This window comes from Meles meles, chromosome 13, assembly GCF_922984935.1.
Source record: "Meles meles chromosome 13, mMelMel3.1 paternal haplotype, whole genome shotgun sequence".
Classification (NCBI taxonomy): Eukaryota; Metazoa; Chordata; class Mammalia; order Carnivora; family Mustelidae; genus Meles; species Meles meles.
The window spans coordinates 34,277,986-34,295,559 of record NC_060078.1 but is presented as its reverse complement, the minus strand read 5'-3'; the positions used below and the strand labels follow the sequence as shown (position 1 = coordinate 34,295,559).

At 50.3% G+C, this 17,574-nt stretch overlaps 1 protein-coding gene across 33 annotated transcripts in view; it reads left to right on the top strand.

Moving 5' to 3' along the window:
- The first annotated feature begins 15,693 nt into the window (after positions 1-15,693).
- CAMK2G (calcium/calmodulin dependent protein kinase II gamma) overlaps positions 15,694-17,574 on the top strand; it is a 53,631-nt gene continuing 51,750 nt past the window's right edge. For 9 of the 33 annotated variants that reach the window (XM_046026466.1, XM_046026483.1, XM_046026471.1 and 6 more), the window contains exons 1-2: positions 15,694-15,888; positions 17,248-17,342. In XM_046026466.1, the coding sequence (XP_045882422.1) occupies positions 15,824-15,888; positions 17,248-17,342 (160 nt within the window). In that variant the 5' untranslated portion in view covers positions 15,694-15,823. The remainder of the gene's footprint in view (positions 15,889-17,247; positions 17,343-17,574) is intronic. The other 24 variants (XM_046026497.1, XM_046026496.1, XM_046026480.1 and 21 more) reach the window with 5 other exon arrangements.

Below are 17,574 nucleotides of genomic sequence, written 5' to 3'. Positions count from 1 at the left end.
GTTTCTAGTTTGGAGCTAGGAATCCGTGCAGGATGGTGCCCACTGTCTGAGCCCTGAGGGGTACAGCAGTTCTGTGCAGTGATTCATAGGCCGCTGCACTCCCTGGGATAAGGCTCTAATCCAGAGAATTTGGTTTGGGGGAAAGTAGAGCACAGGACTTAACAAATCCTGAGAGACTTATAGAAGAGTAAGCCTTTAGGCAGATAGTCCAACTGTAGCAGTTCAGCATCCTCATCTCCTTCATTCTTCTCCCAGCAACCGGGGAAGTAGCTAAGTCTTATTAAGTATCATCCCATCTCCAGGTGTGTCCTGCACAGCGGGATGGGGCTGGTCCTCACGATCATCCCTCCTCCATTACCCATCTTCTGTCATCCGCCATCTACCCATCATCATCCATTCAACAAAGACTTATTGAATACTTACTATGGGGCCAGCACTTTGCCAGACCTTGGGGATCCAGTAATGGATGGAGGCAGCATGTTCTCCGTCCTCACGGAGCTTCAGTCGAGAAGGAGAGACAGATAATGCAGCTGACTGCCACCTTCTACATTTGTGTGCATTAGTGGGTGGTGGCGGATTCTAAAATCAGTGCATGAGGCAAAGATTGGAAAATTATTCTTGAAAATGCCTTATGTTGCCAGCACCTTGGCATTTAGAAGCACAAAAGCCAAGAAATAACATCTATTTCTCTTTGCACCTTGGGTGTCACCCTGAGATAGTAAATGTCAAGATCTGGCTTTAAGGGGCGCCTGGGTGGCTCAGTGGGTTAAAGCCTCTGCCTTTCGCTCAGGTCATGATCCCAGGATCCTGGGATCGAGCCCCGCATCGGGCTCTCTGCTTGGCAGGGGGCCTGCTTCCTCCTCCTCTCTCTCTCTCTCTCTACGCCTGCCTCTCTCCCTACTTGTGATCTCTATCTGTCAAATAAATAAATAAAATTTAAAAAAAAAAAAAAGATCTGGCTTTAATGGTGGAGCGTGATTTTAAATAAAGGAATTTCTTTGTTTCTTGATCTTTCAGCTGAGGGTGGATAGTTGGGTTTGCATAAGTTAATGTCATTAATGATGGGACTCCAGCGTAAATACAAATTACACCAATATGTATGTAATTATTATAAATACATAGAGGAGGAATACAGTGCACAGTGTGTACAGTACAATGTGTACAGTGGAGGGACATAACCTAGTAAGGGGTAGACAAGTGAATGATATGGAAGGCTTCACTGAGGAGGTGACATTAAACTGAGTCCTAAATGGTGAATATGAGTTAGCATGTCATAAAGGGAAAGAAAGGACTTTCTCGGGATGCCTGGGTGGCTCAGTCGTTAAGCGGCTGCTTTCAGCTGAGGTCATGATACCGGGGTCCTGAGATCGAGTACCACATCAGGCTCCCTGCTCACCAGGAAGCTTCTTCCTCTCCCACTCTCCCTGCTTGTGTTCCCTCTCTTGCTGTCTCTCTCTCTGTCAAATAAATAGATGAAATCTAAAAAAAGAAAGAAAAGAAGGAAGGAAGGAAGGGAAGGAGGGAGGGAGAGAGAGAAAGAAAAAGCAAAAAAGCAAATGAACTTTCCAGGCAGGGGTATTGACCTGAGGCAGAAAGGAGCTCAGTGCATCCTAGGAACTGAAAGCCAATTAAGATGATGTCGAAGAGATAAAAAAGGGCCTCCCCAAGTCAGCCCCCAAAGTGAGGACCTTTTCAACATGCTCTGAGGCGGTGTATAAACATCACTGAGTAAGGTGGACTGAGACTCAGAAAATTAAATAATTCAGAGTACAGGGCTAGAGAAACAGAAGTCATCAGTCAACATCTTTTGGAATCACTGGGCGAACTGCCCTGTGAGATGCAAAGAAAAATAAGAAACAGGTATTGGAAACAGGGACAGTAGGATTCACAGTGATAGCTCTGAAGAGCCTATAGAGAGACCCAAACCAGGAGTCACAAACGCAAACACCCCAGAGGCAAAGCAGGTCCCAGCCAGTGACTGCTGGGTTTGCTGGATAAACATGCTAATACCTTTGCCTCTCCGGTGAGAGAATTTTGAGGCCTGTGTCCTACACTGTTTCTCTGAGTTCCCCAGGAGAATTAAGCTCCAGACGTCCAGATGGTAATTTCCTTGGTAACCTTAACCTTATCCCTTACCTTCCCTGTCTCATTTCCCCATTCCCTACCTGGAGTTTCCTAGGATCACCTTCCCAATAAACTACTTGGAACTAAAAAGACTTGTTCTGGAAGGAACCAACCTAGGACACAAAATGTTAAGAAACATTTGAAATCTGGATTTTTTTTTTTTAAGATTTATTTATTTAAGAGGGAGAACAAGTGAGAGGGGCAGAGGGAGAGGGAGAAAGAATATCCAGCAGACCCCTTGCTGAGCACCTTTTGGTCTGTTGACCAAGTATCCATTGCTTAACTGACTAAGCCACCCAGGCATCCTGAAATCTGGATTGTTTTATGTTAAAACCTCCCAAATGAAATTGTGCAAGTCAACAAAAACAGGCTGAAGGGCTGGATTTAGCCAACAGACCATCAGTTTGGGATTCCTGACCTAAACTAAGACTTCCTCTTTTTACAACAATCCCCCAGGAGAGGAATACCTTGGCTAGAGAAAAGTGTCTAAGGCAGAGTTGGATGAGAAAGTTCTAAGGGTGAGACTCAGTGCTGCATGAAAATGACAGCTTCCAAGATGGGGAGTTAGGGAGGTCTCGGCGATGAGGAACGCTGGTCTGAGGTCGGCAGCTCCTGCCCCTGACTCCCTGCATGCCTCCTCGTTTGAATACACCAGGTCCCCATGCAAAGTCTCAGAGCAGAGTCAGGCCCAGCAGCTGCCTATCCCAAACTGGTTCTGCAGCCAGAGTGACAAGCCAGGGCCTGCTGGCTGCAGGGTCCTCAGAATCGACTCTCCCGGCTCCCAGTCACAGCTCTTCCTGGAACTATAAGACAGCTGCCTTTCTGCACGATCTTAGCCGAGCTCGTCTCTGGTACAGGGAGAGGCCTCAAGAGTGTGTGTTTGTGTGTGTGAGGAGCTGGTTGGGGAGAGCTGTGAGCCCCCACCCCCAGCACCTCTAGCCAAGCCAACTTTCTAGGCAGTCATTCCAACTCAGCCACCTAAAGTGCTGACAGGAGGCACTGTCATCCTCTGTTGCACGGAGGAAGACACACCAGGCCCTGGAGGGCTGAGGGCTGCACCTGGCCGGGATGCCCAGACAGGCCCACGGGTGACAGGCCACACCTTATGCCCCAAGCTGTCTCCAGCCGGGTTTGCAGAGCCTGTGCTATTTTAGGTTCCTTTGTCATCACTGCAGGCAAACTGGACTGGAGGAGTCTGATTAGAAGGGAAAGAACCGGTTTAACAGAGCTGGGCTGGTGGGGAGGCTGCTTCCCGAGGTTGGCACCATAGCACCCTGCAAAAAAGCCTGTGTCGCTGCTTCTGAGGCTCAGGCCTGGGTTAGGGCTCCAGCACTGGCTTTGGAGCAACTTGACAGACAAAAGAGGCAAAGAGGAGGACTTTTGAGGTTCAAGGACCAGTGGCTTTAATGCCCGTTTAAGGAATAACCATGACAATAATAATACCTTTTTATAAACGTGCTGGAAAGTATTTAAGTATCCTTCGGAGAGATGATCTTATTTGAGCCTTATTGCAGTCCTTTGGGGCAAGCAGGCATTACCCGTCCCACCTTAAATATAAGGAATCAAAAGACTCTCCAAAGTCAAAGTGGCTTGCTCAAGGTCACAGTCTTAAGAAAGTCACAATGGCAGGGCCTAAATCGATCACAGCAGGGGGTTTTGGGAATCCAGCTTTGCACATCTAGAGGTCTTTGGAGGAAAGGGGACTGGAGGGGAGAGGGAGGGGGACTCCTGACCTTCTGACGGGGGGCCCCAGGACATGTGGTGCTTGGTGGTTCAGTGGCTGAGGAGAAGACCCACCCACAGAGCCTGCTGGTGGTCTGCGCTACAGGACCGTCACAGCCAGCCTCGGGTAAGCTTCACCTCTTAGCTGGTGGGTGAGAAGGGTTTTTCTCTTCCCCTCATGCCGCCCCCTGAGTCAGCTCACTGGCATTGCCCTGGCATGTCCTGGGCCCCACGCCCAGGCAGTGAGAAGGAGCTGGCAGATTGCCCGGGGAATGCTGCTGTCTTCACTCCAGCCAAGTCCTAGTTAAGACCCCTTCCCGGAGGCAGCCCAACAATGGCTGCATCGGGAGCTTTGACTTGTAGGCATGGGGTGAATCTTCCTCACCCCTTGGACTTCCTGGCATAGATGGTGTGAGGCGAGGCACACGACTTTACCTAAGAGCTGCGGCCTAGGACAGGATGCAGGGACCAAAGGCATTTTATAGACAGGCCAAGCCAGGCTGCTACCCCAGAGCCCTGCTTGGGTTTCTGGTCACATCCAAATAGCTAGGGAGGGAGTTGCTTTTGGACAGAAAAGGGGGAAAGAGAGCCAAGACTCCAGCCTGAAGCTGCCTCAGCTGTTTCTGGGGCTCTGACTCAGAAGCTGCTTCTCAGGAATGTTGAGCACATGGGCCTCTGAGACCCTGTCCAGGCACAGCGGAATGAACAGCTGGGGCGTGGGGGCTGTTTTATCCTCCCCTCTGTTCTCTGAGGATGTGTCTCACAGAGAAACCCTACCAGGATAGATGGAGGGCTCATCCTGGAAGGCCCTGGTCTCCCTGTCGAGGAAGGAAGCCTCCCCGGAACACATCAGCCCCAGGGATCGACCCCAGCAATGAGTGTCTGTAGCCACCGATTTGTACTTGTCAAAATGCTGCGTTGCATGGGTGTCTGTCTCTTCCCCCTCTCTAATTATCTCATCTCCCTAACTGTTGCAACTCCTTGACTTCATGCTTCCTGGGCAAAAAGAGATAACCTAAACATAATCTTCATTTGATAAATATATTGGTTGACAAATAATCTGAGACAAAGGAACAAAGAAAAGAAAGAAGCAATGAAAAAAAACAGTGAGAAAACCCGCAGTCTGAGTCACACCCCAAAATCTGGGGACTCTCCTTTCCTTTCCAAGCAAAGCTCCCAGGTCACTTGGAAAAAGGAGTGAAGAAAAGCTGTGGAGGGGTGGCCTGGCATTTCCTTGCCCCAGCACCCACCCCGACCCCACACACCCTCAGATCTGCCAAGATCTGCCAAGGAGGGGGGCTCCACAGTGATTCTCCAAATGTGGACAAAGGTTCTTTTCTCTGCCTCTCACCTTTATTTATTTCATTTCTCTAAAGCAGGTAGATATCCCATGGGATAATCCACACCGAAATGAGACCCAAGGAGAACTAATCCTGGAACAGAAATCATGTTAGCCACTTATCATACAATGCAATGTTTTTAGGCTTGTCTGTGTACCTCCTTAGATCATAAGTGGGAGGGCAGGAACAGAGTCTGTCTTGTTCACCAGGCTAGTCCCAGAGTCTAGCACGCTGCGTGGTACACAGCAGGCACTCAGTACGGTGCTCCGTGCATGTTGGTAGATTTGGCTAATTGAGGGGCATCTGGAGCCTGCCAGCAGCTGCCATCAGCACCTTTTATTTTGGAGCTAACTTATTCCAGGTCCGAGAATCTGATGAACTATTGGAAGGAACTGGAGCCAGATGCACAGATAGGCTGTCTCTGGGCCTGTGGGTTCTCAGACAGACTTGGGACTGGAAATGACTCCTGGGGTGGGGTCTGCTGAGTAATCCACAGCCCTGATGTCTTTCTAAACCCGAGCCTACTGCGGCCTCTAGTGGACAAGCTGAATCACTGCCCTTTTGGGGGTGGACGTCTAACTTCCTCATCTCTTTGTCCCCCAAGATCTTCAGGTTCTCCACCTGCAGGCCCAGGGTCAAGAGTATACATAATGGCACCACCAGCAAGACAATGAACCATATCATAACAGTAGATCAGACATGTAACAGACCAATCCATTAAAAAACACCCTTTACGTCCAGTACATAGTAGTCTGATAAAAGCATGAGGAGAAAGGAAGAGGGAGACATGAGAATAAGCAAGGACTCTGCCCTTAAGAAATCTATGCTTTAACCGAGAAGGCCAAACTAAATTTAAAACAAGCAAACAGCGAGCCTGTCATCAGGTGCCAAACATTTCAAGAGCTGAGTTCAGAGGACTAGCTTAACTGCTATGTGCCTCAGTTTTCTCATCTGTAAAATGGGGATATAAAATTTACCTTGCAGAGTTGTACTAAAATTATAATAAGACGACGGAGGGGGAAACATGGCATTGTGTTTCTTGCTGTTATTCAAGTAATCTACGTTCAGCATTACAAAAATTTAGAAAGCACACCTAAGGAAAAGGAAAAAGTTCACACTGATACCACAATCAGAGATAAGTACTATTAACCTAAAGATGTACATTCTTAATGTGTTAAGCATGTCTGTAGAAGCAGGGGCATTCTGGGAGCTGTATGAAATCACAAAACCAACTAGAATTACAGAGGTTCTGGGAGGTTATGCATGAGCATTCATGCTTAATTCTGAAGGAAACAGCATTTCAGCAAAGACACGGCCTACTGAAAGCAATATTATTTCCGGCAGCTCTCTGCATATATATTCATCTTAGCAGAGGGCCTTCCCTGATTACCCTATGTCAAATAGCACCTCTACCCCCTTCCCCACCTCGATTTCCGTCATAGCATTTATCACCACCTGATGTATTAAATATTTGTTTGTTTATAGTTTGTCCCTCTCACCAGAAGGTAGGCCTGCCAAGGGCAAGGACAGCATCTCTGTTGTCCCCTGCTCTACCCGCAGCACGGAGACAGTGCTTGAAAAAAGTAGGTGTTCAACCAATATTTCTAAAAAGAAAGTGCGAGAAAGAAAAGTGAAGTATAAAATGGAGTTGGTGGGGCGCCTGCGTGGCTCAGTGGCTTAAAGCCTCTGCCTCAGGCTATGGTCATGATCTCAGGGTTCTGGGATGGAGCCCTGCTTCGGGCTCTCTGCTCAGCGGGGAGCCTGCTCCCCCTCTCTACCTGCCTCTCTGCCTACTTGTGATATCTCTCTCTCTGTCAAATAAATAGATAATCTTTAAAAAAAATTTTTTTAATATCTCTAAAATGGAGTTGGTAAAGGTTGGAGAGCTCTGCAGCAACTCTGGAGGGTGAGGTAGGCCAAGTCTAGGGTGGTGGGAGGAAAATGCAAAAGAAGGAATGGGCGCAAAGACATTGAAAGCAGAAAATGTGCTGGTGTTCGTTCCTGACGACACATAGGATGATCATAATAATAACTACCATTTATTTGGCATCAGGAAGTGAGCCATTAACCTACAAATATTATCAGTAAATTATTATAACCACCCTATAGTGAACATTGCAACATCTTTATTTTACCAATGAGGACCATGAAGCTCAAGGAGTTCAAGTAACTTGGCCCAGGTCACACAACTAGTGAGTGGCAGAATTCAAACCCAGCTCTGCCCTCTAAGTGAGATAAAGGATGAGTCAAAGTTGACTTGGAGATTCTGAACCTAGGTCATTGGCAGGAAAGTCATGTCATTGTCAGAGCCAAAGGAACTGGAGAAAAAAACTGGGCAAAGCAAGAGAAGCAATTATAATAGTTAATATTTATTGAGCTCTTGATATGCAAGGCACTGTTTTACTTTTCTCATGTACTAATCATGTATTCCTCATAGACCTCTATGAGGTGAGTACTATTGTTATCCCTATTTTGCAAGTGAGAAAACTGAGGCCCAGAGAAGTCATAAAATGCGCAGACTCCCATAGTTAGTAAGAGGCCAGGATTTGGCTTCATTGTTCTTTTTTTTTTTTTTTTTTTTTTAGATTTTATTTATTTATTTGACAGAGAGAGAGATCACAAGTAGATAGAGAGGCAGGCAGAGAGAGAGAGAGGGAAGCAGGCTCCCCGCTGAGCAGAGAGCCCGATGCGGGACTCGATCCCAGGACCCTGAGATCATGACCTGAGCCGAAGGCAGCGGCTTAACCCACTGAGCCACCCAGGCGCCCGGCTTCATTGTTCTTAACTGCCATATTATACTGCCTCTCAATCTGACGAATTTGGATTTGGATCGTTTTTAATTTGGGGGGACAAGTGGGAATATCTGGTAAGTAATCTTCTCTAGCTTAGGTGTGGGATCTAGGAGCCTCTGGACCTGGTCTGGTCAGAAAGTTGGATATATGTCCTTCCCGAAGCCCATCTCTGCCCTGCCCAGAGCCAAATCCTATTAACATCTGGCTCATCCCCAGATTTATGTTCTTTTCCTGACCACCCAGTTTCCCATACACCTGCCAAGTCCTCAGCATCTCAGCACCTGACTTACACTCTCTGCTCTACCAGCAATGACCCGTCACCCACAACTCCATCTACCAACATCCTTCCCCTCCTTTCATCTGCTCCAGTTTGTCCAATTGTTTCAACATGATCTACTTACCCCCCACCCCATTAAAAGTCCCATAGTACTTTGCTTTTACCCTCTGGGCGTTTACTGAGTACCTACTAGATCTTGGGAACTTAAGAGGATACTAGGATAAACATGAACAGACACAGACCCTACCCTAGGGAAGTCTGTAGTCACACAAACATACTTATAAGATTACACTTGGGATAAGTGCTTTGAAGAAGCGATGATGGAACTTTGGAGGGCTGTCATTCAGGGATCCGATCTGGTCAAGAGACCAGGAAAAGCAACTCTGAGAAAGTAACACCTGAACAGGGAACTGAGGTTAGGCAAGGGGAGGGCAATGTGATACAGGCAGCCATTTGTACTCGCACTAATCTTCTGTTATATCATTGTTTTAATATCATGCTTATCTTCTTGCCTCCAGTGGGTAAAGCTTCTTCAAGGCAGGGCCTATTACTGGCCCATCTTTTTATCCCCTGTAAGAATTGGGCCTGAAGCTTGCCCAGGGCAACTTGTCTAAATGGACAGAGGGGGGCGCCTGGGTGGCTCAGTGGGTTAAAGCCTCTGCCTTTGGCTCAGGTCATGATCCCAGGGTCCTGGGATGGAGCCCCGCGTGGGGCTCTCTGCTCGGCGGGGAGCCTGCTTCCTCCTCTCTCTCTCTGCCTGCCTCTCTATTACTTGTGATCTCTATCTGTCAAATAAATAAATAAAATCTTTAACAAAAAAATAAGAATAAAAAAAATGGACAGAGGGATACTGGCTCTCTCTGCAGAACCCCTCAACACAACACCCGCAGAGCCCCAGCAGTGCTAAGGGGTCACCCTGAGCCTACCTCCAGTACCTTCCTTTGTGGTAGACAAGGAATAGCATCACTTCCAGCTTCAGGCCCATTTTTATGTTCACCCTTGATAAAGGTATCTTCTGGCATTAAGCTGGGGTTTCAGGTGTCCTGCCTTTGTGAGCATGGAGGCAGCCTACCCTTGTGGACTCCCTGTGACCCACAGTTTGGAAGGAGTACCAGGGGGATTGTATCAGGACAGTGGGGTTTACTGGGGCCTCCAAGTCCTGTTAGCATATGGCTTCCCACTTGCCCAGTCTGTTCCTGCCACACAGCCCTTCTTTCCACCCCTCAAATATACCGTGCCCATTTGCATCCCAGGCCTTTGCCGCAGTTCCTTCCACCAGGAATGCTCTTGTTCCACACCTCCAAGGACTACCTCCTTATCATCATTTAGGTCTCCGTTATAAGTTCCTTTCAAGGGCAGCCATGCCTGAGTACCTCATTTAAAGGAATTCTCTATTCCTCTTCCACTCTATCCCATCGCTTTATTTTACGTTCTCTGTATAACTTCCTCTAAGCTAAAAGGACCGCTTTCTAGGTTCATTGCCTGCTGGCAATACAGACCCTATTCCAGTGTAAGTTCCATGGGCAAGAATTTTGTCAAATTGTTCTCGGGTTTCTAAGTGACAGGAACAGAGAGGTGATCAAAAAACTAAAGAAATGAATGACTGAGTAAGTATCTGGATTCAGGACTAGGATTACATTGGGACAAATCCACCTTGGGTTTAAGATTCCAATCTAGATCCCATTGTTGGTATGAGTACATGTGAACTGAACCACCCCCCCAATACAATTTACCACTCCCCCACCTCAATACCCATTTCTATTCTCTTCATTCACATCATGTCCTACAACATGTTAGTTGTTTGCTCTTAGGCAAGCTACTTTCCTTCCCCCGACCCCAACCTTTTTTAAAGTAATCTCTACGCCCAACGTGGGGCTCGAACTCACGACCCCGAGATCAAGAGTCAGATGTTCTACCGACTGAGCCAGCCAGGTGCCCCTAATTGCTTTTGTAAATTCCAGTCTCCTTTTCTGTAAAATGGGGCTGATGGCTCCTACACTCAGAGTGTGGTGGTGACGGTGAAATGGAAAAGGGTAAGCTAGAGGACTTAGTGCCTCCGCCTTTTGCTAGCAAGCGCTCCCTAAAGGTTAGCTACAATTGAGGTTTTATTATCCTCACCACACCTCTCTATCTCATTCACATTCCTCCCGCTCTCAGCCCCTCCCTCGAGCGCCCTGTGAGCCTCAGGTCTGCCCACCAGGGGGCCCCACATGCCACTCTTTCTGCCCTGACCGTCCCCACCAGTGCAGGCAGCAGGCCTCTTACCCCATTATCTCCCTTCTTTCTCTCATGACAGTTTTGTCACTTCTCTTCAGGTGCTCCCTCTTCATCCTAAATATCTCAGTCTCGTGGCCCCAGTACTCCATTCATTCTACAAATAATTATTGAGCACCTACTATATGCCGGGCTTTGCTCTATCTGTTAAGGATGCAAGGAGAAAGATCAGGTATCCTCTGTCTTCAAGGAGTGCGCAGTCTCTAGGGAGATGGTGGGGAGGAGGAGAGGGCAGGGCAGAGAGAGCCCTGACCTGGAGTCGGGGGTAGGAAGGTGGAAATCAGGCTGCCCTTCGGAACCAGCCCTCTAGCTGGAAAATGGAAGAGAGTTTCTCCTGGCTGGTCCCTCAGCACCTCCCTCCAAATACCACAGCTCCTCACAATATACACTCCCACAACTCACCCGAAATTCTGAACTCAGCTCATCCCCAGCACCTCAGACCCTGTTCCAAACACTTCAGTTCTTCACACCATTCTGCCCACAGCCTGAATGTCCTTAGCCTCTCACCCCAAAAGCTCATCCCTTATGTCCAATCTTTCAGACCTCAGCCCCCCACTTTACATTCCTCAGCTCCTCTTTTAAGAAATACCGTAGTTACTGGTTAAATCTGAGGTTCCTAATCCTTTTTCAGCTCTTAGACGCAGGAGGGATGGGAAAACACTCCCGCTAAGGACAATGGTTGTTGGGAGTAGTTAACGAGAATGGGGCATATCAACTATTCTGTGCATGGTTGTGATTTCACGTGTTTTCCATGGAGAGAGGGGCATCTTCACTAGACCCCCCTCGTTTAGGAATCGTTTATTTAAATGTTTTCATTTGTCGGGGTGTCTTCCTGGCTCAGTTAGAAGACTATATAACTCTTAATCTCAGGGTCATGAATCTGAGCTTTACAACAGGTGTAGCAATTACTTAATAAAACTTCAAAAAGAAATTTAAGTGTTTTCATTTATCCTTCTCACTCTTTTTTTTTAAGATTTTTTTAAAAAATATTTTATTTATTTGACAGAGAGAAATCACAACTAGGCAGAGAGGCAGGCAGAGAGAGAGGAGGAAGCAGGATCCCTGCAGAGCAGAGAGCCTGATGCGGGGCTCGATCCCAGGACCCTAGGATCATGACCTGAGCCAAAGGCAGAGGCTTTAACCCACTGAGCCACCCAGGCGCCCCTTTTTTAAAGATTTTATTTATTTATTTGGGAGAGAGAAAGAGAGAGCACGAGCAGAGGGAGGGGGACGGGCATAAGGAGAGATAGAAGCAGACTCCCGGCTGAGCAGAGAGCCCAACAAGGGGCTGGATCCCAGGACCCTGAGATCATGACCTGAGCCAAAGGCAGATGCTTAACTGAATGAGCCTCCCAGGCATCTCTTTCTCACTCTTTCTTATCCCCATTATCACATCTTGTCACTAGTTTCAAATACCTTACTACTAAAAATTTTCTCAGAATCCTTGGGGAGAGGCTGTGACCTCATACCCCTAATTCTCCAAAACTAGCCATAGAATCTTAGAATTGGAAGGGACTTCAGAAACCACTGGTCCGGTGATTTTCAAACTTATTTCAAGGACTATTTTTAGCCAAGAATTCTTCTTCAACAAAATCTTTTTTTTTTAATTTTTTTAAAAAATATTTTACTTATTTGACAGAGAGAAATCACAACTAGGCAGAGAGACAGGCAGAGAGAGAGGAGGAAGCAGGCTCCCTGCGGAGCAGAGAGCCCGATGTGGGGCTCGATCCCAGGACCCTGGGATCATGACCCGAGCCGAAGGCAGAGGCTTTAACCCACTGAGCCACCCAGGTGCCCCTTCTTCAACAAAATCTTATGCAGAACCCCAATATATATGCTGAGCGGCTGTTGAGGCAAAACCATATAACCTGTAGGTTTCTTTGGAACATGGATTGAAAACCCCTCACAGGCACAAGACTAAATTGTCTTCAAATGTGTTTTACAACATCCCTCAACAAGCAGGTCAACTATTCTTTGTTTCCAGGAGCATCATTCCCCTTGCATTTAAACACCTCACTTTCAATTTTCCTCGGGTCTGAAGAATAAGTACCTTTACAATCTAAAATTGCATTCCAGGGTGCCTGGGTGGTTCAGTTGGTTGGGCATCTGCCTTCAGCTCACGTCATGTTCCCAGAGTCCTAGGATCGAGTCCCATGTCTGGCTCCCTGCTCAGCTGGGAGTCTGCTTCTCCCTCAACCTCTCCCCCTCATAATCTCTCTCTCGAATAAATAAACAAAATCTTTTTTTAAAAAATGCATTCCAAAATTAGGGAGGGAAGCTTCTGGAATTCAGGGGGCAAGTCCCATGGTGTAATTTTTGGAGACTTCGAAGAGAAAGGCTGGAAGAATGACAGAGGGTCCCACCCAGTGCAGCACCTCTGGTGACTATTGGGGCATCGATTTCTTGCATAATCCCGTGTTCCCAGTGCTGTGGGCACTGAGTGCTGGTGCTGCCCAGGGGACTGGCTGCAACCGGAACAGTGCAGCTCCAGGACCCCATGAGGTTGCCATAGATACTGATGCGCAGGGAGCTGGTGAACTCATTATTTGTATGTATCTTCCCTCTAATTGCTGTGGGGTAGCTGGAGGTTGTGTGGGTGCTACAGCAATGGGGATCAGGAGGGTGTGTACCAGGGTGTGGATTGCGTGCGTGCACACAAAGATGTCTGTAGGCTCCAAATGGCCACTCTGGCCACGTCAGAGTCTGACCAGTTGACAGAAGTCAAGACAGAGAGAGGGAGAAGTGAGGTAAACATAGAAAGAAAAAAGGAGAGATTATGTGAGTTTTGTTTTAATCGTGAAGTCTAATTTTCCACTTTATTTGGACCTTTGAGAAAATGAGAGGCAGTGCCCAGCACATATCAGGCAGTGGATAAACATTCATTGAAAGGCTGTCAGGTCCACTTACATGGCAGGGTGGGTCCTCCCCCAAGGCTTCCCCCCACTATTTTTCTCATCACTCTTCCTTGTACCCACAGACTCAATGCAAAATGCTTGTATGGTTACCCTCTAAAACGCAGCGTTGAAGGCTCACCCTCGGTGGGGAAGGTTCCCCCTCTCCCAGTGGGCACCTGGGCGTTGTAGTCCTGATTTTATGTTTCTCCCTGGGATAGCCCAAGGGACTGCACTGCAGCTCTAGTTTGTTCTATCTCCCTCCATCTTCTCACTGCACCTTACATTAATGAATATAAAGTTTCAGCACGAGTAGGTCAGGAACCAAGTTGTCCTGAGGGCTCGGGAAGGGCACACTGATGATTAATACGCAGCCCCTATTTCTGGAGTGCAGACTAGCCATCACTGCTGCCTTTAAGGTGGATGACAGAAACTCAGGACTCACTGTCATCCCGACGCATAATCTCATTGCCTTGACCCGCGCTGGGACTTGGAACTCGGCTCTCACCCCAGTGCTTTGAGATAGGAAGTGGCCTTACTCCCCAGCGCCTCACTTCCTGTTGCCCTGGGGACGGGTGGAGCATGGTGTTCTGTCTCCTCAGCCCTTCCCTCTGGCCCTCTCTGCCCTCCACCCAGGCAATCTGTTAAAGTTTTTCCTCTCCTATTCCCTTAATCGCCCCCACTGGGCAGTCTGGTTTTCCCCAGCTCCCAGGGCTGTTGGGTGAGGAAAGGAGGGGAGACTTCTTTGGGAGCTTTGCTCCACCCCCCACCCCCCCACCCCCAGGGAGGCAGTCTGGGAGGCTGGGAGGCCTCTCAGCTGCCTTCTCGGTGAGCCAGCCTGCTGACAATGGAGGCCTTACTCCCAGTGGGCGTCCTGCTGTAATCAAGACTGAGCCGCAGCAGTTGGCTCAACTCCATCCTGCCCAGTTGGGACTGGCCCCTGACTTGGGGTACAGCTGCCTGGGCAGGGAGGATTGGGAACCTGCCCAGCTTGTTTCTCCTCCACAGAGACAGTTATGTGCCTCAGTCCTACTGTCCTCTGACAGTGGCAACAGAGGAAAGGATGGTAACTCCCCCTGCCATGGCCCCAAATAGTCCCTTCATTCCACAAATGTTTACTGAGGGACTGGGGCTACGTATACAATGGGCAACAGAGAAGGCAGAGGCCCTGCCCTGTTGGAGCCTACAATTTAGTGGGAAGGCAAATATTAAACAAATAATAATAGCTTCCTCTGTTCTAATTAGGTGCCAGGAGCTATTCAAAGTGCTTTATGTGATTTAGCGCATTTAATACTCACAACACTGTGAGGTAGATATTATTCTTCTTCTCAGTTTTCAGATAAAGTATTGAAGCACAGAAAGGTTAAGTGACTTGCCCAACATCACACAGCTTGGTCAATGAGTTGCCCAGAAATCCAAGCAGGCAGTCTGACATCAGAATTCACTCTTCAGACAACCACATTCTAGCTCTACTAATTCTCATAGCAGTATATTAAATATATCATTACAAAATGTGATGAGTGCTATAAAATAAAAATACAGGGTGCTCTACGAGAAAATGAGGATTTTTCCCCCTCTTTCCTTCCACTTGTTCTTCTAGTCCACAACCGCACAAAACCTTTCTGATCGTTCCCACCTCATCCCTTTGGTTACTGGCCTGAGAGAGAACACTCTCTCATCGCCAAGGTTGGAGTGTGGGAAGGCAGAGCTCCACCTGCATCGTTGGCCCTGGCCTGGTCTCCCTGAACAAACCGTGCCTGAAGGGTTTTATCTAATAATGGCCCTGATGCTTACACAAGTCTAGACTGTCCGCTTCCAGAGGGAAGGCTGTTGAGGGAGCTGGCTCTGCACAGGCTGGGGGCGCCTCCGGCGTGTGCAGTCTGACAGCGGACTTTTTGACCTTGGCCCTCTCGCCACATCCTGTGAGCCGGGCTGGGGTCCAAAGACGGCTAGAAAACTCGGTGGTCCAGACCCCTACACACTCCCAACACACACACATAGCACATACATCCCCGCCCTTTGCAGGGTCTGCCCTGGGACAAACCCCACAGGTCGTGAGGGTTTCAGCTCCCTTCGGGTGGCCCGGGCTGGGACCACTCCTCTCCCTCCCCGCTCCCCTACGCGCACCGCCCAGCCCGGGCGGCTCCCGGGGCGGGGCGGAGCCGGCGGCAGGAGGCCCCTCCCCGGGGGCGGTCCGGGGGCCGGGCGGGGGGCCGGCGGGGCTGGGGGCGGGGCAGGCGGGCGGGCGCGGGGGTGTCCCTCCCTCCCTCGCTCTCCCCGGTAAAGTCTCGCGGTGCTGCCGGGCTCAGCCCCGTCTCCTCCTCTTGCTCCCTCGGCCGGGCGGCGGTGACTGTGCACCGACGTCGGCGCGGGCTGCACCGCCGCGTCCGCCCGCCCGCCAGCATGGCCACCACAGCCACCTGCACCCGCTTCACCGACGACTATCAGCTCTTCGAGGAGCTCGGCAAGTACGGCCCGCCCGCCGCCCGCCGCGGCCCCCTACCCTGTCCCCGCCGCCCGGGCGCTATGCGGCTCCTCGCCCCGCCCCCCGGCCCTGCACCGGCCGCTGCAGCGCCCCCTCGGCCCGCCCCACCCCCAGCCTTTCCCGCCCGCTGCCTCCCGGGCCCCCTCGCCCCAAGCTCCCTGCCCCGCAGCCCCCTCCGCGCCCTGCAGCAGCTGCCCGGGCTGCTGCACACCGCGCTGCCGCGGGGACTGCAGCCCCCGGACCGCTCCTGGGCGCCCTCCAGCCCCGCCCCTCCCTCACCCTTCAGGCGCCCCCCATTCTGACCCCGCCTGCTCGCCGCGCCCCCTCCTCACCCTGCTCGGGAGCTCACTCAGCACCCTGTCCCATGTCCCATGCGCCTGGCACTCTAGACCTTCCCCGGCCCTGCAGCTCCAACCCCGCTGCGGTGCCCGAGTGTGGGGGGATGTTGGGTGTCCGGCCCCGCCCCCCGCTAGTGATGCTTCCAGGATCCCAGCCCGGCTGCTGGGCAGTGCTGCAGCACCCCCTTGTCCCCTCCCCCGATCCCTGCAGTGGTCCCGGGAGCCGCACGCCGCAGCCGCAGTATCCCCCTCCCCTCTGCACTGAGCTGGCCGCCGCAGCAGACCCGGCCCCCCCCCCCCACCCGCGGCGCCGAGCCCGGCCACTGCAGCCCCCGCCCTGCCCACCCCCCAGACGTTTCCAGAGCTGGAGAGTGCTAGCTCCTATTTGGGGGGAAAGTAGTGGGGAAAATCATGGGGTAGGGGAGCTATTGATGTCTGAGACCCACAACTGGATCCTCTGTTTCCCTGCTGTCAGTTGAGCCAGGGATGCAGTGGGATGAAGCCGGTCCTGGGGGGTGGGGGTTTGAGCCTCACTTTCCTCACCTACCCCCGTGACTGAGGGAGATTTCCCTCTTGGAATCATACCCTCTTCCTAATCTCTCCTTCCTCTACCCTCAACTATTCCTGCTGAGAGAAGAGCAGGGTCTCTGTCCCTTCTCCTGGTTCTCTTGGCCGGGACTGCAGGGCTGTCCCTGAGATGCAGCAGGTGTGTGTTTTAAACACTGCCCACCAGCTCCTGATGTACAGCCCGAGGTTGGGGCTGTTGCTTTGTCCAGCAGCTAGACCTGGGGGTGGGATGGGGTGGTCCTCCACCCACATCCGTTCAGTGTCATGCAGTGGCCACATCCTTCTGCCCCACATTAAAGGGTGATGGTCACAACGCTGGTGTGTATGATTTTGACCAAGGGGCTGGTGGTGGGAGCATCGCTGTTCTCAGACCTGAAGTGTGCCTGCGTCACTCTGCTCTGCTCCGTGTCCCAGTTCTTTCCCCCTTCTCCCTCCAGGGGTGCTTTCTCTGTGGTCCGCAGGTGTGTGAAGAAAACCTCCACGCAAGAGTATGCAGCGAAAATCATCAATACCAAGAAGTTGTCTGCCCGGGGTGAGTGTTCCCCCATCTTGGTCTCCGTAGGCTACCTCCAAGGGCTGTAGCTTCTGAAGATGCTCCAGGAATTGGGAGTTGTGTATTTTAGCACCTGCAGAAGAAGTGGAATTTCAGGGTTGGTTGACTTGGAAACCAGACACGGAGTGACATGGGGAACCAGAGGTGCTCAGGTAGAAATGAATGAAAAAGATGTAAGACATGTAGGTAGCCACAGGGAGGAATGGTACCT